A 20,123-nucleotide genomic window follows, 5' to 3' on the forward strand; every position below is an offset into this window, starting at 1 on the left:
TATTCCCTCCCTAAACCCAGTGCTTTTCAATTGCTTATTGTTGGAAACAAAGAAACAAATGGGTAGGAAGTGATCAGTAAAATAGCCATGTAATTTCCCTCCCCCCATCAAGTATGCTTCATGTACCCTGGTTGTTCAATAGGCTAAAATCAAGAAACAGAGAAGTCTATCTTTTAGATTTTAGTATAAATTGCAGTGAGATGAATAACAAAGAAATTGCTATGGTTTTCTCTTCCATGATTTTGAGAAAGTTGAAAATGCTTACTCCTCTATCCCTGGGTGTGGCATAACAGAGAGAGAGAGAGAGAGGAAAAATGAGGGAATAGTTGAGGCCAATGACACTTCGTGAGAACTGGAACAGTGAGAAAGCGCATGTACTTACTTTGCAGAGAGTGGGAGAGGTGAAGAAAAATTAAGAAATGCTTGTGAAATGCTGGAGACCAAAGTTTGTGATCGCTATTCACTGTCCTGGACCTGGGGTCTTTAGCCACGCTCAGCTTTCTAACACAGCAGCTGGCTCTTCCAGGGATCAAAGAGTTGCTTTTGAGTAAGTTAAACTCCTTGCTCAGCTCTTTGTCATAAACAAGAACAATTTCTTAATATAAAATGGAAGCAATAATCAGTCTGAAGTTTGTTGCAAACAAGCAGCACTCTCTATATAGCACAGGCTATTGGTTCAGCATATGGCTGGCTACTCAAGAGATGCAGTAAAAGACAACAGGGTTATGTTAATTGCGCCTGCATCAAACCAGACAGCACTTACCAAGTTATTTAGTTCAAGGAAGCTTCCAGAATAGACAGATACAATCACTTAGCACATCAAATAGCTGATCTATCAATAGTTTGGAGATTTGTGTACTCATAGAGTCAGCCCTTAGCATTAATTTTGGGTGTCTGGGATCTTTGTCCTGAGAAATTTTCAGACCATCTGTGTGAATTTACCAGCAAAGGTATCTGGAAAAATATCATGTGTGTTGGAAGTCACTAAGTAGCAAAATAATAGTACAAATGTAAGAGAGAAGTCAGGCTTGTTAGGAATTGTCAAAAATAACAAGAAGAAAGACGGAAAGATGGGGTGACTAGAATCCATCCATTCCTCTGACAGATGACTTGTTTCTTTGCAACTCATTGGTATGTCTTTTTAGCTTAGAGGAATTGTGCCAGTGTTTTGAAAATCCTTTGTGTTTTAGAGATTATTTGTAAATTTGAAACCTTTTATAAGATAGAAATCTTCTATGAGTCTTAAGTGTGTCTTAAGAATTTTATCTACATTTAAACAAGTATCACTAAAAATAGATGAACTGTGATTAACCTACTTTGGTAGCTGGAAGTATCTCCTCCTTGGCTTGAATGGGAAACCCACCGCTCAAATAATGCATATTGGCAGCTAAACTCGCCATGGAGGAGAAAGAAGAAGGTGACCTAGTCTTTGAAATGTAAGTGGCTACAGTATAATCTCCCTTTAGTGAGGGTATCTGTAGCTATCTATATTGGATAGGGCTTAAGGTCTTTATTTGACTTCAGAACTTTATGGACAGCAAACCCAATATTATCAGGGTTATCCAAGGTAAATATAATTGTTTTTGTGCCATACAGTTAATAGATGAATGAAGGCAGTCATTCTGACAAATGAAGGGAGAAAGCGACTTGATGGAAAATGAGGTGCAGTACACAAATGCTGCTAGAAACCCAAAACAAAACAGAATGTTAGAAATAGCATCCACAGGGTGAGAAAAATTGATTCAACTCCATGGCTGGATAAATATGTATTAGAAATTAATGGTTCTGAAACAAAGAGGACAAACTGGTTTTCTGAAATAATTGAATTTGATGCCTAATTGAGAGGGGTGTACTTTGTCTAGGTGGAAGATAAGGAGCTGCTCATGGAGCATCATTGAGATCATGTGGGAAGCCAAATGTTGGAAATGTTAGAGTGGGTGTGTGATGGAGAATTAAAGCAATAGGTGAATGGAACCTCAGAGTCACCTTTACAGATTGAATAAAGGTATTTGGCAAAGAAAAATCTTTGAGTTTGTGCTTGATTCCTCTAAAGTAGAACTGATCACACCCTGATGATTGAATGCATACACTAGTTTGGAAGAGGTGCCATTGATTGTTGCTTCACTTGGTAGGATTGATTGGTTTTATTGGTGATGACAGGGATTAAAGTTAAAATGAATTTACTGCCAGAAGCATGCAATAAGCTTGGCTTATTAAAATGCAAGTTGATGTACTTCATATTCACTCCTTCTAAACATACAGTATATGTGAAGAAGGCTTCTACCTTTTTTAATATTTTGGAGTTCACAATGATCTTCCTCTTAAAAATAAAATTATTTATTCCTCATCTCAGGGAATGATGCACCTCAGGGGTGTGTGCTTAGCCCACTGCTCTACTCTCTATATACAAATGACTGTGTGGCTAGGCATAACCCAAATACCATCTACAAAATTTGCTGACGGTACAACCATTGTCGGTAGAATCTCAGGTGGTGATGAGAGGGTGTATAGGAGTGAGATATACCAACTAGTGGAGTGATGCCACAGCAACAATCTGACACTCAAAGTCAGTAAGACGAAAGAGCCGATTGTGGACTTCAGAAAGGGTAAGATGAAGTAACACATACCAATCCTCGCAGAGGGATCAGAAGTGGAGAAATGAGCAGCTTCCAGTTCTTAGATGTCAAGATCTCTGAGGATCTAACCTGGTTCCAACATTTCGATGTTGTTATAAAGAAGGCAAGACAGCGGCTATACTTTATTAGGAGTTTGAAGAGATTTGGCATGTCAACAAATACACTCAGAAACTTCTATAGTTGTACCGTGGAGAGCATTCTGACAGGCTGCATCATTGTCTGGTATGGAAGGGCTACTGCACCGGACCGAAAGAAGCTGAAGAAGGTTGTAGATCTAGTCAGCTCCATTTTAGGCACTAGCCTACAAAGTACCCAGGACATCTTTAGGGAGTTGTGTCTCAGAAAGGCAGCGTCCATTATTAAGGACCTCTAGCACCCAGGGCATGCCCTTTTCTCACTGTTACCATCAAGTAGGAGGTACAGAAGCCTGAAGATGCACACTCAGTGATTCAGGAACAGCTTCTTCCCCTCTGCCATCCAATTCCTAAATGGACATTGAAGCTTTGGACACTACCTCTCTTTTTTTAAAAAAAATATACAGTATTTCTGTTTTTGCACTTTAAAAAAATTTATATAAATAATTTATTATTTATTTATTATTTATTTATTTCTCTGCTAGATTATGTATTGCGTTGAAATGGTGCTGCTAAATTAACAAATTTCACGTCACGTGCAAGTGATAATAAACCTGATTCTGATTCTCAAAAGATTAAAAGTAACATCACGAAAGTAAAAGATCAGAATAGAGCAGTACCGTTTGCTTAAGTGCTGCAATCCAAGGATAACAACACCATGATGTTTTACTTTGTTGAAAGTGGTATAAAATGAACCAATGCAGCACATTTACAGATGTTTTGCAGGGACTGGAAGAACATTTTACATCCCATGTTCATTTGGAATTAACTCTAATCTCAAATTGTTGACTGTCAGTGAAAATCGCTGAAGTTACAATGTATTTTTCTGGCACATTAAGCTATTAAGTTCTGGGATACTGTATTGAATTACTGGACAATAGTTAAGGACTAATGTTCGGACTTGAATGAATATGTGACAATTGTCACCGACTTCATCAAGACCGATGTGGATGATTGTGTACCTTCAAGAACATAATGGGCGTACCCAAACCAATAGCTGTGGATGAACCAGGGGATTCATTGTCTGCTGAAGGCTAATTTGTAGCATTCAAGACTGGTGATCCAGAACTATTCAACAAGTCCAGGTACGACCTACAGTAGGCTAATTTAACAGTGGGAAAAAAACAATTGCAATTGAAATGAGAGACAGAATCGGATGCACTTCTGTTCTGGCAGGATTGCAGGCCATTACAACCTACAAGACAAAACCTAACATCATGAATGTCTTGATGTTTCACTCCCAGATGAGCTCAATGCCTTTTATGCAAGAAGAAGAAAGAAACTCCACCTGTGCAAATTCCTGCAACATCTGGTGACACTGTGATCTCTGGGTTGGAGGCAGAGCATCTTTCAAAAGGGTGAACCCTCGCAAAGTGTCAAGCCCTGATGGTGTACCTGGCAAGGCATTAAAAACCTGTGCCAACCAACTGATGGGAGTGTTCACGGACATCTTCAGTCATCACTCACTGCTGCAGTCAGAGGTTCCCACCTGCTTCAAAAGGGTGGACGGTTATGCCCAAGATGAGCAGGTTGAGCTGCCTCAACAACCATCACCGGGTTTCACTCACATCTGCTGTGAAGAAGTTCTTTAACAGGTTGGTCATGGCCAGAATCAACTTCTGCCTAAGTAAGGACCTGAACCCACTGTAATTCGCCTATCATCATAATAGGTCTATAGCAAATGCAATCTCACTAGTTCTCCACTCAGCCTTTAATCACTTGGAAATAGTAATATCTACGTCAAGCAGCTGTTTGTTAATTACAGATCAGCTTTAAACATAATCGCACCCCCTCAGCTCTAATCAACAAGTTCCAGAGCCTGGGCCTCTGTAACTCCCTTTTCAAGTGGATCTTTGACTTCCTCCCTAGGAGACCACGGTCAGTGCTGATCAGAAATAACATCTCCTTGCTGCAATCAATACTGGCACGGCTCAAGGATGTGGTCTTAGTTCACTGCTTTAGTCTCTCTACACCCAGGATTCTGTGGCTAGGCACAGTTCAAACATAATCTATAAAGTTGTAGAAGAGAAGAAGACGGTGGCACGACACAGTGTGCAGCGACCACTCCGGTGATGAATATCTGTTATCTGTCAAGTAGGGTGCTGTGCATAATCCTGATTTGATGGAGTCAGACATGAGAGCATGGAGCAACATCTGGTGAAACTTCTAAAATGCCTGCTTCGCTGCTGCTGCTACTGTGTGATCCAGAATCTCCGGAGGGGAAGGCCTCGAGTCCTTGGCTTTGCTTATTGCTCGGCAGCCGGGGCGGGGTTGAAACGCTCGGCAGAGATGGTGCTCGGTGCTCGGTGTCGTAGGGCTGGTTGGAGGCTCGAAGTTTTCGGATGGACTCAGAGTCGGCTGTGTTTGGGTGCTTCCAATGGTGCTGCATTGGCAAGTTTGCGGTGCTGGAGGTTTATGGCAGGGAGAGTTTCTCTCTTCTACCGTCTGCGTGGGATGATGGGCTATCAGGACCTTGAGACTTTTTTTTACCATGCCCATGGTCTGCTCTTTATCAAATTATGGTATTGCTTTGCACTGTTGTAACTATATGTTATAATTATGTGTTTTTTGTCAGTTTTAGTCTTGGTCTGTTCTGTGTTTCTGTGGTATCATACTGGAGGAACATTGTATCATTTCTTAATGCATGCATTTCTAAATGACATTAAACAAGGACTGAGTGTCCTCATAATCTAATCTAATCTAACCTAAATCAGTAAAACCAAGGAGTTGATTGTGTACTTCAGGAAGGTGAAGTCAAGGGAACACACACCAGTCCTTCTTGAGGGATCGGCAGTGGAAAGTGTGAGCAACAGTTCCTGGGTGTCAACATCTCCGAAGAACTATTCTGGGTCCAACATACTAATATAATTACAAAGAAGGCACGACTGTGGCTGTATTTCATTAGGAGTTTGAGGAGACTTTGTATGTCACCAAGACTCACAAATTTCTACAGATGTACCTTGGAGAGCACTCTAAGTGGTTGCATCACTCTCTGGTGTGGAGGGCCCTCTGCACAGGATTGGAAAAAGCTGCAGAAATGTGTAAACTCAGTCATGGGCACTTGACTCTCCAGCATCAAGGACAAATTCAAAAGGTGCTGCCTCAGAAAGGTAGAATTCGTCATCAAGGACCCACATCACCCTCTTCTCATTGCTACCATCAAGGAGAAGATAAATTAAAAGAATTTGTATTCCTAGAGCTGTTTCCCTCTTTATCAACTTGCTGAAAATTCTGTTTACTACTTTTCTCCTTTGTACTGTTAAAAGATAATATCTTATCTTTTTTTAAATTCATGCTTCAAGAAGAAGCTTAAAAGTGCGGATTCAGAAATGCAGCAAACTTCGATTTCTTCCATCTTTTAAGAAATTTTTACTGAACATTTCAGACAAATTTGCTGTGGCACTTAGATTTTTATTACTGTATATTAGAAGTCTGTTTTGTGCAGAAGTTTCTTAATTTTGTAAGATGTTATTACATGGATAATTAACTTTCTCAGTGTTTATTTTGCTGAGTTCCTTCATATGCATGGTGTAAAGTTAATTTTGATCTGGTTTGGCAAGAAATTAGTTAATATTGCTACTTAGATATTGATGCATGTTTTTATCTAAAAATTACAAAGCAACTTTAATATTTAATCTTCAAGGTCTCCAACAAGGGGTCTTCTTGGTGTAGTTTTTCAATGCCTTTTGGGAAGATTATTTTTAGAATGTATGAATTTACTGACAAATAGTATATGCTTTGACTCTGTGGATTAGAAATTCTTCTGCATAATACAAAAATGTAGTATACTGTCTGAAATATTGCAAAGCACGATTAAATCCTGTGTGTTCACAGCAAACATCTGTTTATTTTTCTCTCTGGGTATTCTCTGTGAATGATGTGCAAAGCCATAGTGACCACTGATATCAATCCAATGATAGAGAAGCACAGCACTGTGCAATGCACACCATAATGTAACTGGCATCAGCTTATCCTTATTGTCAAGTAGTGAAGTCATTACATCTCTCATGTCTTCTTTCTAATCACTGCCTTGCTGGTAAACAGGCAATTTTTACTCCAATACTGTCAGATAGAGTTTTGGAGTATAAGATGCCCGTTTATTAGCAAATTCTGTTTTCTGGAGCTCTGTGCACAGCTTATATTCAATGTTTTCACTCATTTCCTCAGTACAACAAGCTACTGAGTTATTACTCAGAGGAATTGATTTTAAAATACTGGTATCCATTTTGAGAACAGCGGTGAGCACTTCTGATACAACAAGCATTATTAATCTTTCACCAATTGTATGAGGTTTTCCACACTTTGCTATCATTTTGGAAATGTTATAAGAAGCAATGAGACCACTATCAAGGTCATTTTTAGCTTTCTTTGCAAATTACTCAAGTGTGCACCACTTTTCAAATGCTTCTTTCATCTCTGGAACTGAGCAATACTATAAGTAGCCTTTTCAGGGTGCCTTCTACGGAAGTGTTCCTGCAATCTTGATGACTTCATGGCTTCATTAGACAGTACAGTATTACAAATAAGATGCATGGGGCATCGCTGATCTGACGGAGGTGGAATAAAGCCATACTCCAAGTGTGTAGCATTATATTGATGCACTTTCTGCAGTTTCTGTTTCTTAGCAGGATCAGAATTCAAGGCTTCACCACTTTCAGAGTCATAGAGATCATATCATATGTATTTATTCATCATTAATGGGGCTAAAAATAAAAAAAAATTAACACAAACGGGGAATGCCTATTGGAACATTTGCAGATGCTGGAAATCCAAGCAACACACACAAAATACCGGAGGAACTCAGCAGACTAGGCAGCGTCTATGAAAAAAAGTGCAGTTGAAGTTTTCAGCAGGAAAGCATGCCTATCGGATGTTGGCAACGGCAGTGAGTTGACTCGGATGGAAATGATGATAGCGGCATGCAAAGGAACGGTGAGGCAACAATGAAGATGATCACAACAATGAAAATTACATTGACAAGGATTCAGATTGGGATTTAAATGTTGGTTGGGGAACTGCAAGCTACTTTTACGCTATTCCAGTTAGTGTAATTGACCAATCATGTAAGGTCTCATAACCCCCACAGATGGTTCTTGACCGCACATATGAAGCCAGGGTTGCTTTGAACAACCTCAAGAGGAAGCCTCGGGTTTGGCAGGTCCACTGATTGGGTCTATTTCACAATTTGGATCTGGCCAACACTGTCATTGCATGACCTGTTTTCCGTAGATCTGTAGAGAAAGTTGAGAGGGTGTACTTGACTTACCAGCTGTTAAATTACATGAATTTGTTCCATGCCGTGAGTCAAAGGGAACTGTTGGGCAGCCTGGTTGCTACTTTATGCATCCCCAATAATGTCTGTTTGGTAGATAAGGTTGGATGAGATTGCTGAGTTTCAGACGCATTGTGATGACGAGTGTTCATCGCCTGCCGAGCTATGGTTCTTCCTGTGTTCCAGTGCCTCATCCTATTTTTTGGAAGCGCCTGCTCTACTAACAGTTGGTCATGTCTCGTGCCTCAAGTTAGGGTGCCAATTAACCCCCCCCACCAAAAATCTTGAATGCCCCCTGACTTCTGTTTCCCTTAACATCCCATTACGATACATAACCGTCTCCATTGGGAAACACTGCTCTCACCAGTTGCTTGTATGCTATGAATATTGCTAACCCTTGATCCAGCTCCAGGACTTAGAGTGCAGGGTCTCATTGGACTTTTTGGTTTATTATAGTCACATGAACAGAGATACGGTGAGAAGTTAGTTTTGCGTACTGGTTATACAGATCAAATCATTCCACAGTACACTAAAAAAGAACAAGGTAAAACAGTAAGAATGTGTAATAAAGTGTAACAGCTCATCTTACACAATAAAGTGCAAGATCATAAGCCATTTCTGTAAGGAGTTTATGAGTTCTCCCATGACCACGTGGGTCTTTTCTGGGTGTTCTGATTTCCTCCCACAATCCAAAGACATACTGGTTAGTAGGTTAATTGATTTCATTAGTGTAATTTGGTGGTGTGGGCCTATTACTGTGCTGTATCTCTTAAAGGAGAGGTTAAGGATCCATGCTATCATAAGAGGTCTGTCCATGAATCTGATAACATCAGAATAAAAGCTGTCCTTGAGCTTGCTAGTACATGCTTTCAGGGACATACCAGATGGGAGAAGGGAAAAGAGAAAATCTCTAGGTTAAGTGGCATCTCAGATTACATAGGCTGCTTTACTGAGTTAGTGAGATGTATAGACAGAGTCTTTGGAGAAGAGGCTGTGCTCCATGATGTGTTGACCTATGCCCACAACCCTGCAGTTTCTTTTTGTCATGTGCGGGACAGTTGTCATTTGAAGCTATTATGCATCCAGATCGAACACTTTCTATGGTGCATCAGTAAAAATTGGTTAGGGTTGACAGGATCTTAAATTGGTTAGGATCATTGGATGGAGTTCTGATTCCTGTACAGCTGGCTTGGGAGCAAGCCAATTTCGCTTGTTCTTTGCGATGGTTATCGTCATGGCATTGAGGCTACGAACACTGCCCCGGCTGCTGTGCTCCATGCCTACTAATATTGATGGACTGATAAGTGAGGCTTTGGGCCTATTCCGGACTGCTCCAGGGTTCAGACCTGAGGGCTCAATTTTGGCTCAGAATGCTGTTGTTAATCACTTCAATTTTTACATGATTTTTTTCCTTCCTCTTGTACATCAAATATTGGTCTTTTATTTTTATTTTTTTCATTCAACTGAATTCTTTTGGGTTTCTTACTTTGTGGCTACCTGTGAGCAAGCAAATCTCAATGTTGTATAATTTATTCATTCTTTGATATTAAATGAATCATGAATCTGGAGTCTTGAATCTTGCCAAATTTCTATACCTTCCTAAGGAAGTGGAGGAGTTGGTGAGCTTATTCCCCTGATATCTGAACAAGTCAAGGTCCAAAGTGTAGTACTGATATTTGTATGATATCATTTACTGGCAGGAAAGATGGTAATGGGCCAGATCCATTGCCTTTGTGTCTCAAAGATAAAATTAAAGACAAAATTATTTGGTGTGAGCAGTTGTATGAACTCCTAAATGTTTGTTTATTGAGACCTCTTAGCTAAATTGCTTTTCTCCATAGTATTAAAACAAAATTTATGTAAAGCTGTATGAAACATAACACTAAGGTGATAAGACTACAGAGATGTCAAGCTATTAGAACTGAGAGGGAGAATTATATTTTTGTTCAATAAAACATGACAGACTTCAGTAATTAAGGATTAATTCAACAAAATTGGAGAAACATGGGCATTTCAAATGTGCTATTCCTAATATCAGGATTCCATCTGAATCTTAAACTATGGAGAGAAAAGACAGCATAATCCTATTTTCACTAATTGGCATTTCCCTCCAGGAAATTTTGCAGATATGTCGTACAGAGGTAATGCTTGAGAGTTAGCAAGAAAGAATATACTCTCGATGATTATTGGGCAGGTTCCTCAACAAAATAATGTGAAAACATGTTGATTTTAATGAAGTAGTGTCACAACAACAATCTTGCACTGGATGTCTTTAAGACCAAGGAGTTGATTGTGGACTTCAGAAACAGGAAGTTAAGGGAACACACAACAGTCCTTTTCGAGGGATCAGCAATGGAAAGGTTGAGCAGTTTCAAATTCTTGAGCGTCAACATCTCTGAAGATCTATCCTGCACTCAATATATTGATGCAATTATAAAGAAGGCACAACAGTGGCTATGTTTCATTGGGAGTTTCAGGAGACTTGTATGTTAATAAAGACTCTAACAAATTTCTACAGGTGTACTGTGGAGAGTATTCTAACTGGTTGTATCACCATCTGATATAGAGGGGCCACTGCACAGGATTAGAAAAAGTTGCAAACTCAGCCAGCTCCATCATGGGCACTAAACTTCCTAACATCCGTGACGCCTCAAAAAGATGACATCTATCATTAAGGACCCACGTCATCCAGGATATGCCCTCTTCTCATTGCTATCATCAAGGAGGACAAGGAGGAGGTACAGGGGCCTGAAGACACACACTCAAGACAATTAACCCATGAACCTATTATTTTTTTAATTTCTTTTCTCTCTTTTTGCATTACGTATGTAATTTTGTGTGTATGTGTGTGTATATATATATCAGAATCAGGTTTATTATCACCGGCATGTGACGTGAAATTTGTAATTTGTTAACTTAGCAGCAGCATTTCAATGCAATACATAAAATAGAAGAGGGAAAAAAAAGTAAATCTTATTCAGTATACTTTATACAGTATACGTATGTTGAATAGATTAAAAAATCATGCAAAAAACAGAAATGCTATATATTAAAAAAAAGTGAGATAATGTCCAAGGGTCCAATGTCCATTTAGAAATCGGATGGCGGAGGGGAACAAGCTGTTCCTGATTCGCTGAGTGTGTGCCTTCAGGCTTCTGTACCTCGTACCTGATGGTAACAGTGAGAAAAGGGCATGTCCTGGGTGCTGGAGGTCCTTAATAATGGACGCTGCCTTTCTGAGACACCGCTCCTTGAAGATGTCCTGGGTACTTTGTAGGCTAGTACCCAAAGTGTGTGTGTGTGTGTGTGTTATATATATATATATATATATTTCTTATTGTAATTTATAGTTTTTTACGTATTGCAATGTACTGCAGCTGCAAACCAACATATTTCACAGTGATATTAAATCTGATTCTGATTCTCCTGCCCAACTCCTCTATTAGATTATATTTAATAGTAATCTCAGAACATTATTATCATATCATGCTTATCATGCAAACATTGAAATGCATAATTTCTTTTGAAAGTTGAGCAACATGGGCACTCGCAGGTCAAAACTACCCTTGCACCACTGATGTAATTTCTACTTCATGGAATGGTATTTACTTGGAACATTATGGATGAACTTGGAACATGTTGCTCTTGGAAATGCCCATTACTGGTTTTCCCACTAACTTTGTAATGTATCACCTGCACCACCTACTCTCACTCCTAAATTCTCCACAAGTTTGAGCATTAATTCTGTTTCTCCCTGATTTCTCTAGCTTTAATTTTTGCTGGTCCCAATTTTTCTCTTTCTGCCAGGCACTGCCCTTCTGATTGCCTTGGTTGTTGGCTTCCCACATTTGTGTTGATCCAGCACACCCATTAGGGTACACTAGAATTTCTGTATAAACTAAGATCATAAAACTTTAGATACTTGGAAAAGGGGAAATAATATTGTCTAATGATCCACGCTGTAGGATGTCTTTTTGTTATTCGGACTGTCATATAGTCAATGTGGTTTAGGTATTTTTCTGTGCCACAGATAACATAATTGTATCGTAAATGTCAAAACCAGAAAATGCTGATCATGCAGCATATAGAACATCAAATAGTACAATACACAACAGGTCCTTCAGCCCACAATATTGTGTCAACCTATATAAACCTATTTCATTACCAATCTACCCCTTTCCTCCCTCATAGTGCTCATTTTTTCATCCATTTTTTTCTGACTAATAGTCTCTTAAGTGTTCCTATTGTATCAGTATCTACCAGCAAAGCAATGCATTCCACTAACCCACCACCAACTATGTAAAAAGAAAACCTGTCTCTGACATCTTTCATAAACTTTTCTCCACTCATCTTAACTGGATATTTTATGGTATTGGCCCCTGCAGCCCTGGAAAAATGATGCTGTCTGTCCATTCTATCTCATAATCTTATACACCTCTGTCTCATCGTCTTTCAACTGCTGTCACTTTATAGAGAATACCTTAGCTTGTAAAACTTTTCCTCATAAGACATGTTCTTTAATCCAGGCAGCATCCTAGTCAATCTCCTCTGCAAACTCTCTAAAGCTTCCACGTCCCTCATGTAATGAGATGACTACAACTGAACAGATTACTCCAAATTTGTCCTAACCAGAGTTTTATAGAGCTGCAACATTACCTCACGGCTCTTGAATTTAATCCCCTGACTAATGAAGGCTGGCACACCATGAGCAGCTTGAGCAGCAACTTTGGGGGATCTATGGATCTAGACACTAAGGTACCTTTGTTCTTCCACATTGCTAAGAATCCAGCAATTAGCCTTGTACTGCACCTTCAAGTTTGACCTTCCAAAGTGTATCACTTCACACTTTATTGGATTGAACTTCATCTGCCATTTCACTGCCCAAATCTGCATCCTGTCTGTTACATTTTGTAACTTCAAAACATTAGCTAATTCAAAGTAAAACACAGGAGTCCGGGAATGCGGGTCTAAATTCGAGTTTACTTTTAGCGAAGTGTGCATGTATCACGTAGTAGCATAATGACATATGTAATTCATGTTTTCTACATATAACCCATAATGAATTATTTAAATAAACAAGAATGCTTAATCAATCAATATATATACAAGATTACTCAAATATTACTGAAATGTTAAATACACAACACTCCTCCCTGCTTAGCTATAAACTCCACTTAATAGAGAATGCATCTCAACTATATACACAGTATATTACATGGTGCAACTATTATATTCAGATATCCACAGCATAATTAATTTTAAATTGTCCCATTCAGTATTTCATTGCTGTGGAAGCTTTGTTACTCCTGTGAGAGAATGTCTTTCCTGACAATGGAGGTTACTCTGCTTGGCAGGTGAGATTTGTGGCTGTGAAAGCAATTTCAGGTTCTGGAGCCTCCTCTGTAGTGGATGTAGGAGTTGATTCTGAGACTGCAGAAAGTGATTCTGACAGCTCTGGACACCTTTCTTCTAACCTTTCTGTTCTTGGTTGTACATCTTGATCTTGGGAAGGTGTATTTAGTTCACTGGAGTATTCTCTTATTAATCCTTCTATTGCTCCCTTTATAATCTGATTGCTTTTCTTGGTTTCCTCATCCATGACATCCTCTGACAAATCCTCTGTTTTCATATCTCCATGGCCTCCTTTTGTTTTGAACTTTCATTCATCCAACTGGGCTTTGGTCTTTGCATCCACTTTTACAAGCAGCTTTTTGTCTCCAACTGGAAGCTCATGCAATAACTTTAATGCAAGCAAAATAGATTTTGGTTCTTTATACTCACAAAGACCGAATTCTTGCAACTTCCCTGAAGCTCCTTGAACTGTTCCAGTTTAAAACCAAGTCACATTTTGCAAGTAATTGCCTGATTAACATATCAGAAACTTTCTCAGATGTGTAGCCTACTGTGGTAATCTGTGGTAATCTGACCACTGCTTTCATTACTGTCACGATTCCTCTGAGCAACATTGTCATCCTTGGTTGAGTATGCTTTCCAACCAAAGGTGCAGAGGTTGCCACCAACACCTGTTTGTCCTCTGTTGGGGAATAGTTCATGATGTTTGACATAGAGACAGTTGTGGCATCATCCAGTACCATTCTTAATTTGCTTTTGTATGGCTTTATTGCAGGAGAGATGTGGCATACCACAGGGTAGATGGATCTCCAATCAAGTTGTAGCTGTCTTAGACAATCACGGCCTCACAATGCTGGTCCTCCTGTGTTTACCACATACTGCTCAATGTATTTTGTTGGTTGTTGTATTTCACTGTTATGGATGTTATTCCCACAAGAGCTATCTTTTGTCTAGTATAAGTTCTTAGTTGGATATCTGCAGGCTTCAGTTCAGTATCTTTGAAATGCCTCTCAAGCTCATCTTGTGCAATGACTGAAACAGTTGAACCAGTGTCTAATTCCATTTTGCTATAAGCCATTTGCTTGTCTTTGTTAATTTTCACACTGTAAATCTCAAGGCTACACAGTTTGGTATCACTTATTATCAGATTTTTCATCAACAGCATGCAGACGAGTGGTCTTTTTGAAAATGCAATTTGACTTTTTATCTTTTTCTTTTCTCTGTGCAGACCATTTATTTTTGTCAGCCCAAAGTGCTCTTTGTATGTGACCGACTTTGTTGTATTTTCTTCAAGTTTCCCCTTTAAAACCGCATTTGTTTGGTGTATGTGAGCCCCTGCCACAATAGTAACGCAATTTGTTTGCTAGGTTGGTTTCTGTTTAGATGTTGCAGTTTTGTTCCCATGCACTTTCATTCCTGACTGCAACTCAGTTGCATCTCTCTCTGCAGTTTCCATTGAAACTACTCCTTTTGAATGTAAGTTTTCCTTTGGTTAGGAGCCGTTTTAGATTGCTTTCTTTTAAGATTCCACAAACTAAACAATCTCTCAGTGCATCGTTCAGCCCATTACCAAACTGACAATGCTCTGATGATCGATTCAATTCAGCCATGTATGCTGAAATGGACTCCCCTTCCTTTTGATTGTGATTATGAACACTAAACTCTTCTGTTTACTGCCTTTTCCCTTCTGAAGTACATGTGCTGTGCTGCTTTTTTTAACTCAACTGTCTCTGCACGTGTGGGGCTATAAAAAAAATTGACCATTCTTCGTTGTGTTTTATTTTAGTTTGAACATCTCTGTTTTAACAGGTTACTATTACAGAAGTATTAAACACACGACACTGTCTGTATCCCACTGTAGTCTATGACAACCTTCTACACTATCTACAACACCTCTAACCTTTGTGTCATCTGCCAATTTACCTAACATTTATCCATGTTACACTGTATCTGGCATACACCTGCCTATTCTGTCAACTTGTCAAAATCTCTCTGTAGCCTTTATGCATGCACCCACATGATCACCCTTCCACCAAGCTTTGGGTATTTACAAACTTCACTACTCTGTCAACAGGCATTGGTATTTTTAGGGAACTAAAAACTGGCTGAGTAGATATTTGCATTAACAAGAAGGTGTACATGTGCACCTAATAAAGTAGCCACTGAGAGTATGTGAGCATTGCATGTCAATCACCCTTCACGATGTCACAGATGACATAATTGCATTGCACATGATCATTTATGCAACACAGAGAAAATTCAAAACAAATCTGCTTCCACAAAGCCCGAGCAAATGTGCCATCAGACCACAACTATCAGCAACAACCAGTCTGCTGGAGGAACTCAGTGGGTGGTGCAGCATGTTTGTAGAGAAAAGGAATTATTACTGTTTCAGGTCAAAACCATTTCACAGCCATCAATTCTTTATGCCAGTGGTGTGTTTCTAGAAAAAAGCTTTAGTGATCTTATCACAAGTGTGCTTATACTAATTAAGATGTATTTTTTGTATCTTATATGGATTTAGAGCATCACAAAACTAAAGAAGTACTTTCCAAAACAAAATTAATGTTTACGGATAGCAATCTCCTCTCAAACAGCAGTATGTAAAACTGCATTTAATGACTTTCTTGGAGAATAAGTTATTAACCAGGACTCAGGGATATTTCCTGAGCTCATTTTTAAAAATCAAGTCATGGGATCATTTACATCTACCAGACAGGACAAATTGGTCCTCTGTTTAATGTCTTATCAGGAAGACAATACCTTTGATCTTGCTGTACTTCCTCACTTTTATGCTCGAGTGTTATCTTAGATTCTTCTGCTCAAATCTCTGGTTAAATCCACACCTCTTGACTTGGAAACAAGAAAGCTACCCATTGAGTTACAGCTGACTAATAGATCATTAGTTTTTCGATAGTGGAGTGTTGATGAAATCTGAACCGATGTTCTCTTCCAGCTTGATAGTTTAATGAACAGTTGGCATGGAGGCCAGTATTTTGTCATTGAAGATAACTCTTGGCTGGTTTTAGGCAGGATCCATTTGACTCATCTTCGGTAATACTATAAACTGATATAATCAGTAGCACGTCTTTAACTTTCAAGGAACTGTCATTTTTGCTACTATGCTTGTAAAGCCCAGGTCCACACTGGAGCACATCTATTGATTGTTCACTCAACTTGAACACGCGAGAACACAAATAACCAAACTTCTGAGCACAAGTACATAATCTGAAAGTTCTGTCTGTAAACTATATTGCTAGTTTAAATCGATTCTACCTACAGTATTTTGCATCTCTCATATTAAAAAATCAAAATATTGGGCATCTTCAATCTGCATTATACCAGGCAGAGAGCCATTTTATGGGAAGTAGAAGTCCCTTATTGACCACTCTATTGCAGATTACTGCAATTTGAGAGCTGCCTTGTACCTTTTTGAAAATATAAGTTTGATTGGTAGAGCTTTAATTTATATAATTATAGAAGTACTGTATTTTGAGGTGATTAAGTGCTATAAAAGAGTGTATCATAGATGACTGGAGTAGGAGCCTTCAGAAATTTGTTCTATTGTCCGCCTTTTTTCTGGAAATGTAAAGAAGATATTTTATCAAAAGAAATACAATTTTTTTTTGAAAATTCATGGCAAACATCATCTACATGGATACATTGTTGCCATGTTTCTGAATTGTTGTTTCATGCTGCCAGTGGGACTGATATGAACACTGCAAGCCTATTGACTTCGTTACAATATAAGTTAATGAAATATGTTTCTGATTGGAACTGTGGCTGTACATCTGCAGCCTCTAGGTTAATTTAGCCATTTACTGAAGTCCCTGAATGTCTGGTTCACCCTGCTTGGAATAAAAAAACAGAACGTGTTGGAAGTATTCAGTGGGCAGCCTGCATCTGTGGGAAGAGAAACAGCGCTAATGTGAGTGAGAGAGATGTTTGTTAAGCTGTAGGGAGGATGGGGGAGGGAGATGTCTCTAATAGGATAAAACTGGGATGATGTTGGCGATAAACTTAACCCCTGCAATCACTGCAGCTTAACAAGCTTCTCTTCCCTCTGCAGTTTTGACAGTGTTTGAACTAAAATGTTAACTCTGTTCCTCTCCCTGTACAAGCAGCCTGATCTACTGAGTATTTCGAGTGTATTCTCTGTAGTGGAGGGCTGGCACAGCAGTGTAGTGATTAGCGTAACACCGAGAGTAATTCTTTACAATGTCAGTGATTGGGGTTTAATTCACACTACTGTCTTTAAGGAGTTTATAAGTTCTCCCTGTGACCATTTGAATTTCTTCAGGGTTCTCTGGTTTCCTCCTGCATTCTAAGGAAGTACATGTTAGTCAGTTGAGGGCATACTCTGTTGGCTCTGAAAGCATGGCGACACTGGCAGGCTGTCCTCGGCACATCCTCAGACTATTGGTTGATGCAAACAAAATTTCACTGTCTGTTTTGAGGTACATGTGACAAAGCTTAGACTCTAACCTTTTTCTTCTACCACTCTTTGCAAATTTAATGTGATTTTAACTTGTTATTAATTTGCAATCAGTCCAATAAATTTTGTGTTCACTGACATGGCAACTGGGAATCAATATTTAAATTCTCCACTATATTTTCAAATTTCTCTTTGGCCTTACCCTCACCACCAGACTTGTGTTGATCTATTTTAGATAATCATATCGCATTTTTAATCACTCTACCATTGACAGCTGGGGTTCTATACAGTAACAATCTAAGCCCTTGAATTCCTTTTAACTTCATGCTTCCTCTAATTTGCAGTTTAACATTTACCTTTTTGACCAACATTTAGGATATCACCTTAATGTACATAAGACGTTGTAATTAGATCAATGATCTGAGGACTTTGATCTTTTTTCTCTATCAATGAATGCTTCCCAGCCTGCTGAATGCCCTGGCGTAATTTGGTTTTGTTTTAGCGATTTTACTAATTCGTCTCATGAACCTGCTAACATTTTGTAATGTTCTCTGCACTATTATAAATAGATATTCTCAAGAAGTCACCAAATGTGTATGACCATCAGTGGAAATGAGAATAAAAGCAGTCCCTGTTTTTGATGGAACACCAGTACTCTATAGTCTTATTATACTGGTGGTGGAGAGAGCCAGTGAATTGAACTGCTTTGTTCGGGATTATGTTGAGTGTCTATGTACAGTAGCAGCTACACCAATTCAAGCAGGTGAAGAATGTCTGATCCAACTCTAGACATGTACTATACAGAGAACAGAAAGGTTGGCTCTACCATCTTAATTTTGGGACTATTCCTGTATTTAAAGCATATATCCCAATATTTTTTGCTCAGATTGTGAAGTTTTAATAACAAAGCAATTTTAAATAGAAGTTAAATATAGCCTATAGATTCTGGTTGTTTAATTATCTATCAAAGAGATATGTGTTTGCAAATAGTAGAAAAGATGATAGAAGATGAAAAATAGAATCCATAGGATTTCTCTTAATTGGAATAGAAGCTATAATTTCTGAATAGTTTGTAGACCTTAAGATTCCATTGATGTTTCAGAAGGTTTTACCAAAAGAAGACCAAGATAGTAGATACTGATTTTTGGAACAGTTGATATGTTATCAATAAACAATAGAAAACTAAGAATACACTAGACTTAATAAAAGAAACTGTTTTGCTGTATGAATCTGTTTTTACAATAATTGTTTCTTATTATGACTGTGCTTATGCAATGTCTCTGTGCTCTTTTCAAACCTGACCTTAAATTTATTGTCCCTTCCCCTCATTACTTTCAAACCAATCGTCAGATTGTCTTTCATTCTCTTTTGTTGCTACAACTTAATGCTTCCAATATTTTTGTATCTGTGTCCTCATTCTAGACAACATTTTAGTGAAGATACAATCTTTTTTTGCTTAACCTGATAGCATAGAATCCATAGAAGTTCACTGTAATCCATTTATGTTATATACTTACTGTGAAAGAAACAGATTTTAATTTTTTTAAGGTCAAATGCATTGAAGATGCTGCTCTGGCTATACTTTATTAGGAGTTTGAAGAGGTTTGGCCTGTCAACAAATACACTCAAAAACTACTATAGTTGTACCATGGAGAGCATTCTGACAGGCTGCATCACGTCTGGTATGGAGGGGCTATTGCACAGGACTGAAAGAAGCTGCAGAAGATTGTAAATCTAGTCAGCTCCATCTTGGGCACCAGCCTATAAAGTGCCCAGGACATCTTTAGGGAGCAGTGTCTCAGAAAGGCAGCGTCCATTATTAAGGATATCCAGCACCCAGGGCATAACCTTTTCTCACTTTTACCATCAGGTAGGATATACAGAAGCCTGAAGACATACACTCAGTGATTCAGGAACAGCTTCTTCCCCTCTGCCATCCGATTCCTAAATGGACATTGAAGCTTTAGACACTACCTCACTTTTTTTTAATATACAGTATTTCTGTTTTTGCACATTTTAAAAAATCGATTCAATATACGTAATTGATTTTCTTATTTATTATTATGTTTTATTTTATTTTTTTTCTCGCTCTTCTAGATTATGTATTGCATTGAACTGCTGCTGCTAAGTTGACAAATTTCACGTCACATGCGTGACGTGATAATAAACCTGATTCTGATTCTGATTCTTAAAGTCTGTGAATCTGAATCTGCATTTCCTTTAATCTTATCATTTAACCTGCTTATTTCAAAATCAGATTATTATTTTTATCATTCTCACATTTGCACACTCAT

The 20,123-nt window shown here is 38.6% G+C and overlaps 1 protein-coding gene across 3 annotated transcripts in view; it reads left to right on the top strand.

Moving 5' to 3' along the window:
- Nucleotides 1-20,123, top strand: part of LOC134350562 (coiled-coil domain-containing protein 85A-like) — a 533,159-nt gene that overhangs the window by 60,508 nt on the left and 452,528 nt on the right. Inside the window, exon 2 of one of the 3 annotated variants that reach the window (XM_063055929.1) lies at nt 14,170-15,255. The exons of the other annotated variants lie outside the window; for them this stretch is intronic. Within the exon in view, the coding sequence (XP_062911999.1) occupies nt 14,170-14,195 (26 nt within the window). The 3' untranslated portion in view covers nt 14,196-15,255. Of the gene's footprint in view, nt 1-14,169; nt 15,256-20,123 lie in introns of those variants that run through there. 3 annotated transcript variants of the gene reach the window in all.

This window comes from Mobula hypostoma, chromosome 8 (assembly GCF_963921235.1).
Source record: "Mobula hypostoma chromosome 8, sMobHyp1.1, whole genome shotgun sequence".
NCBI lineage: Eukaryota > Metazoa > Chordata > Chondrichthyes > Myliobatiformes > Myliobatidae > Mobula > Mobula hypostoma.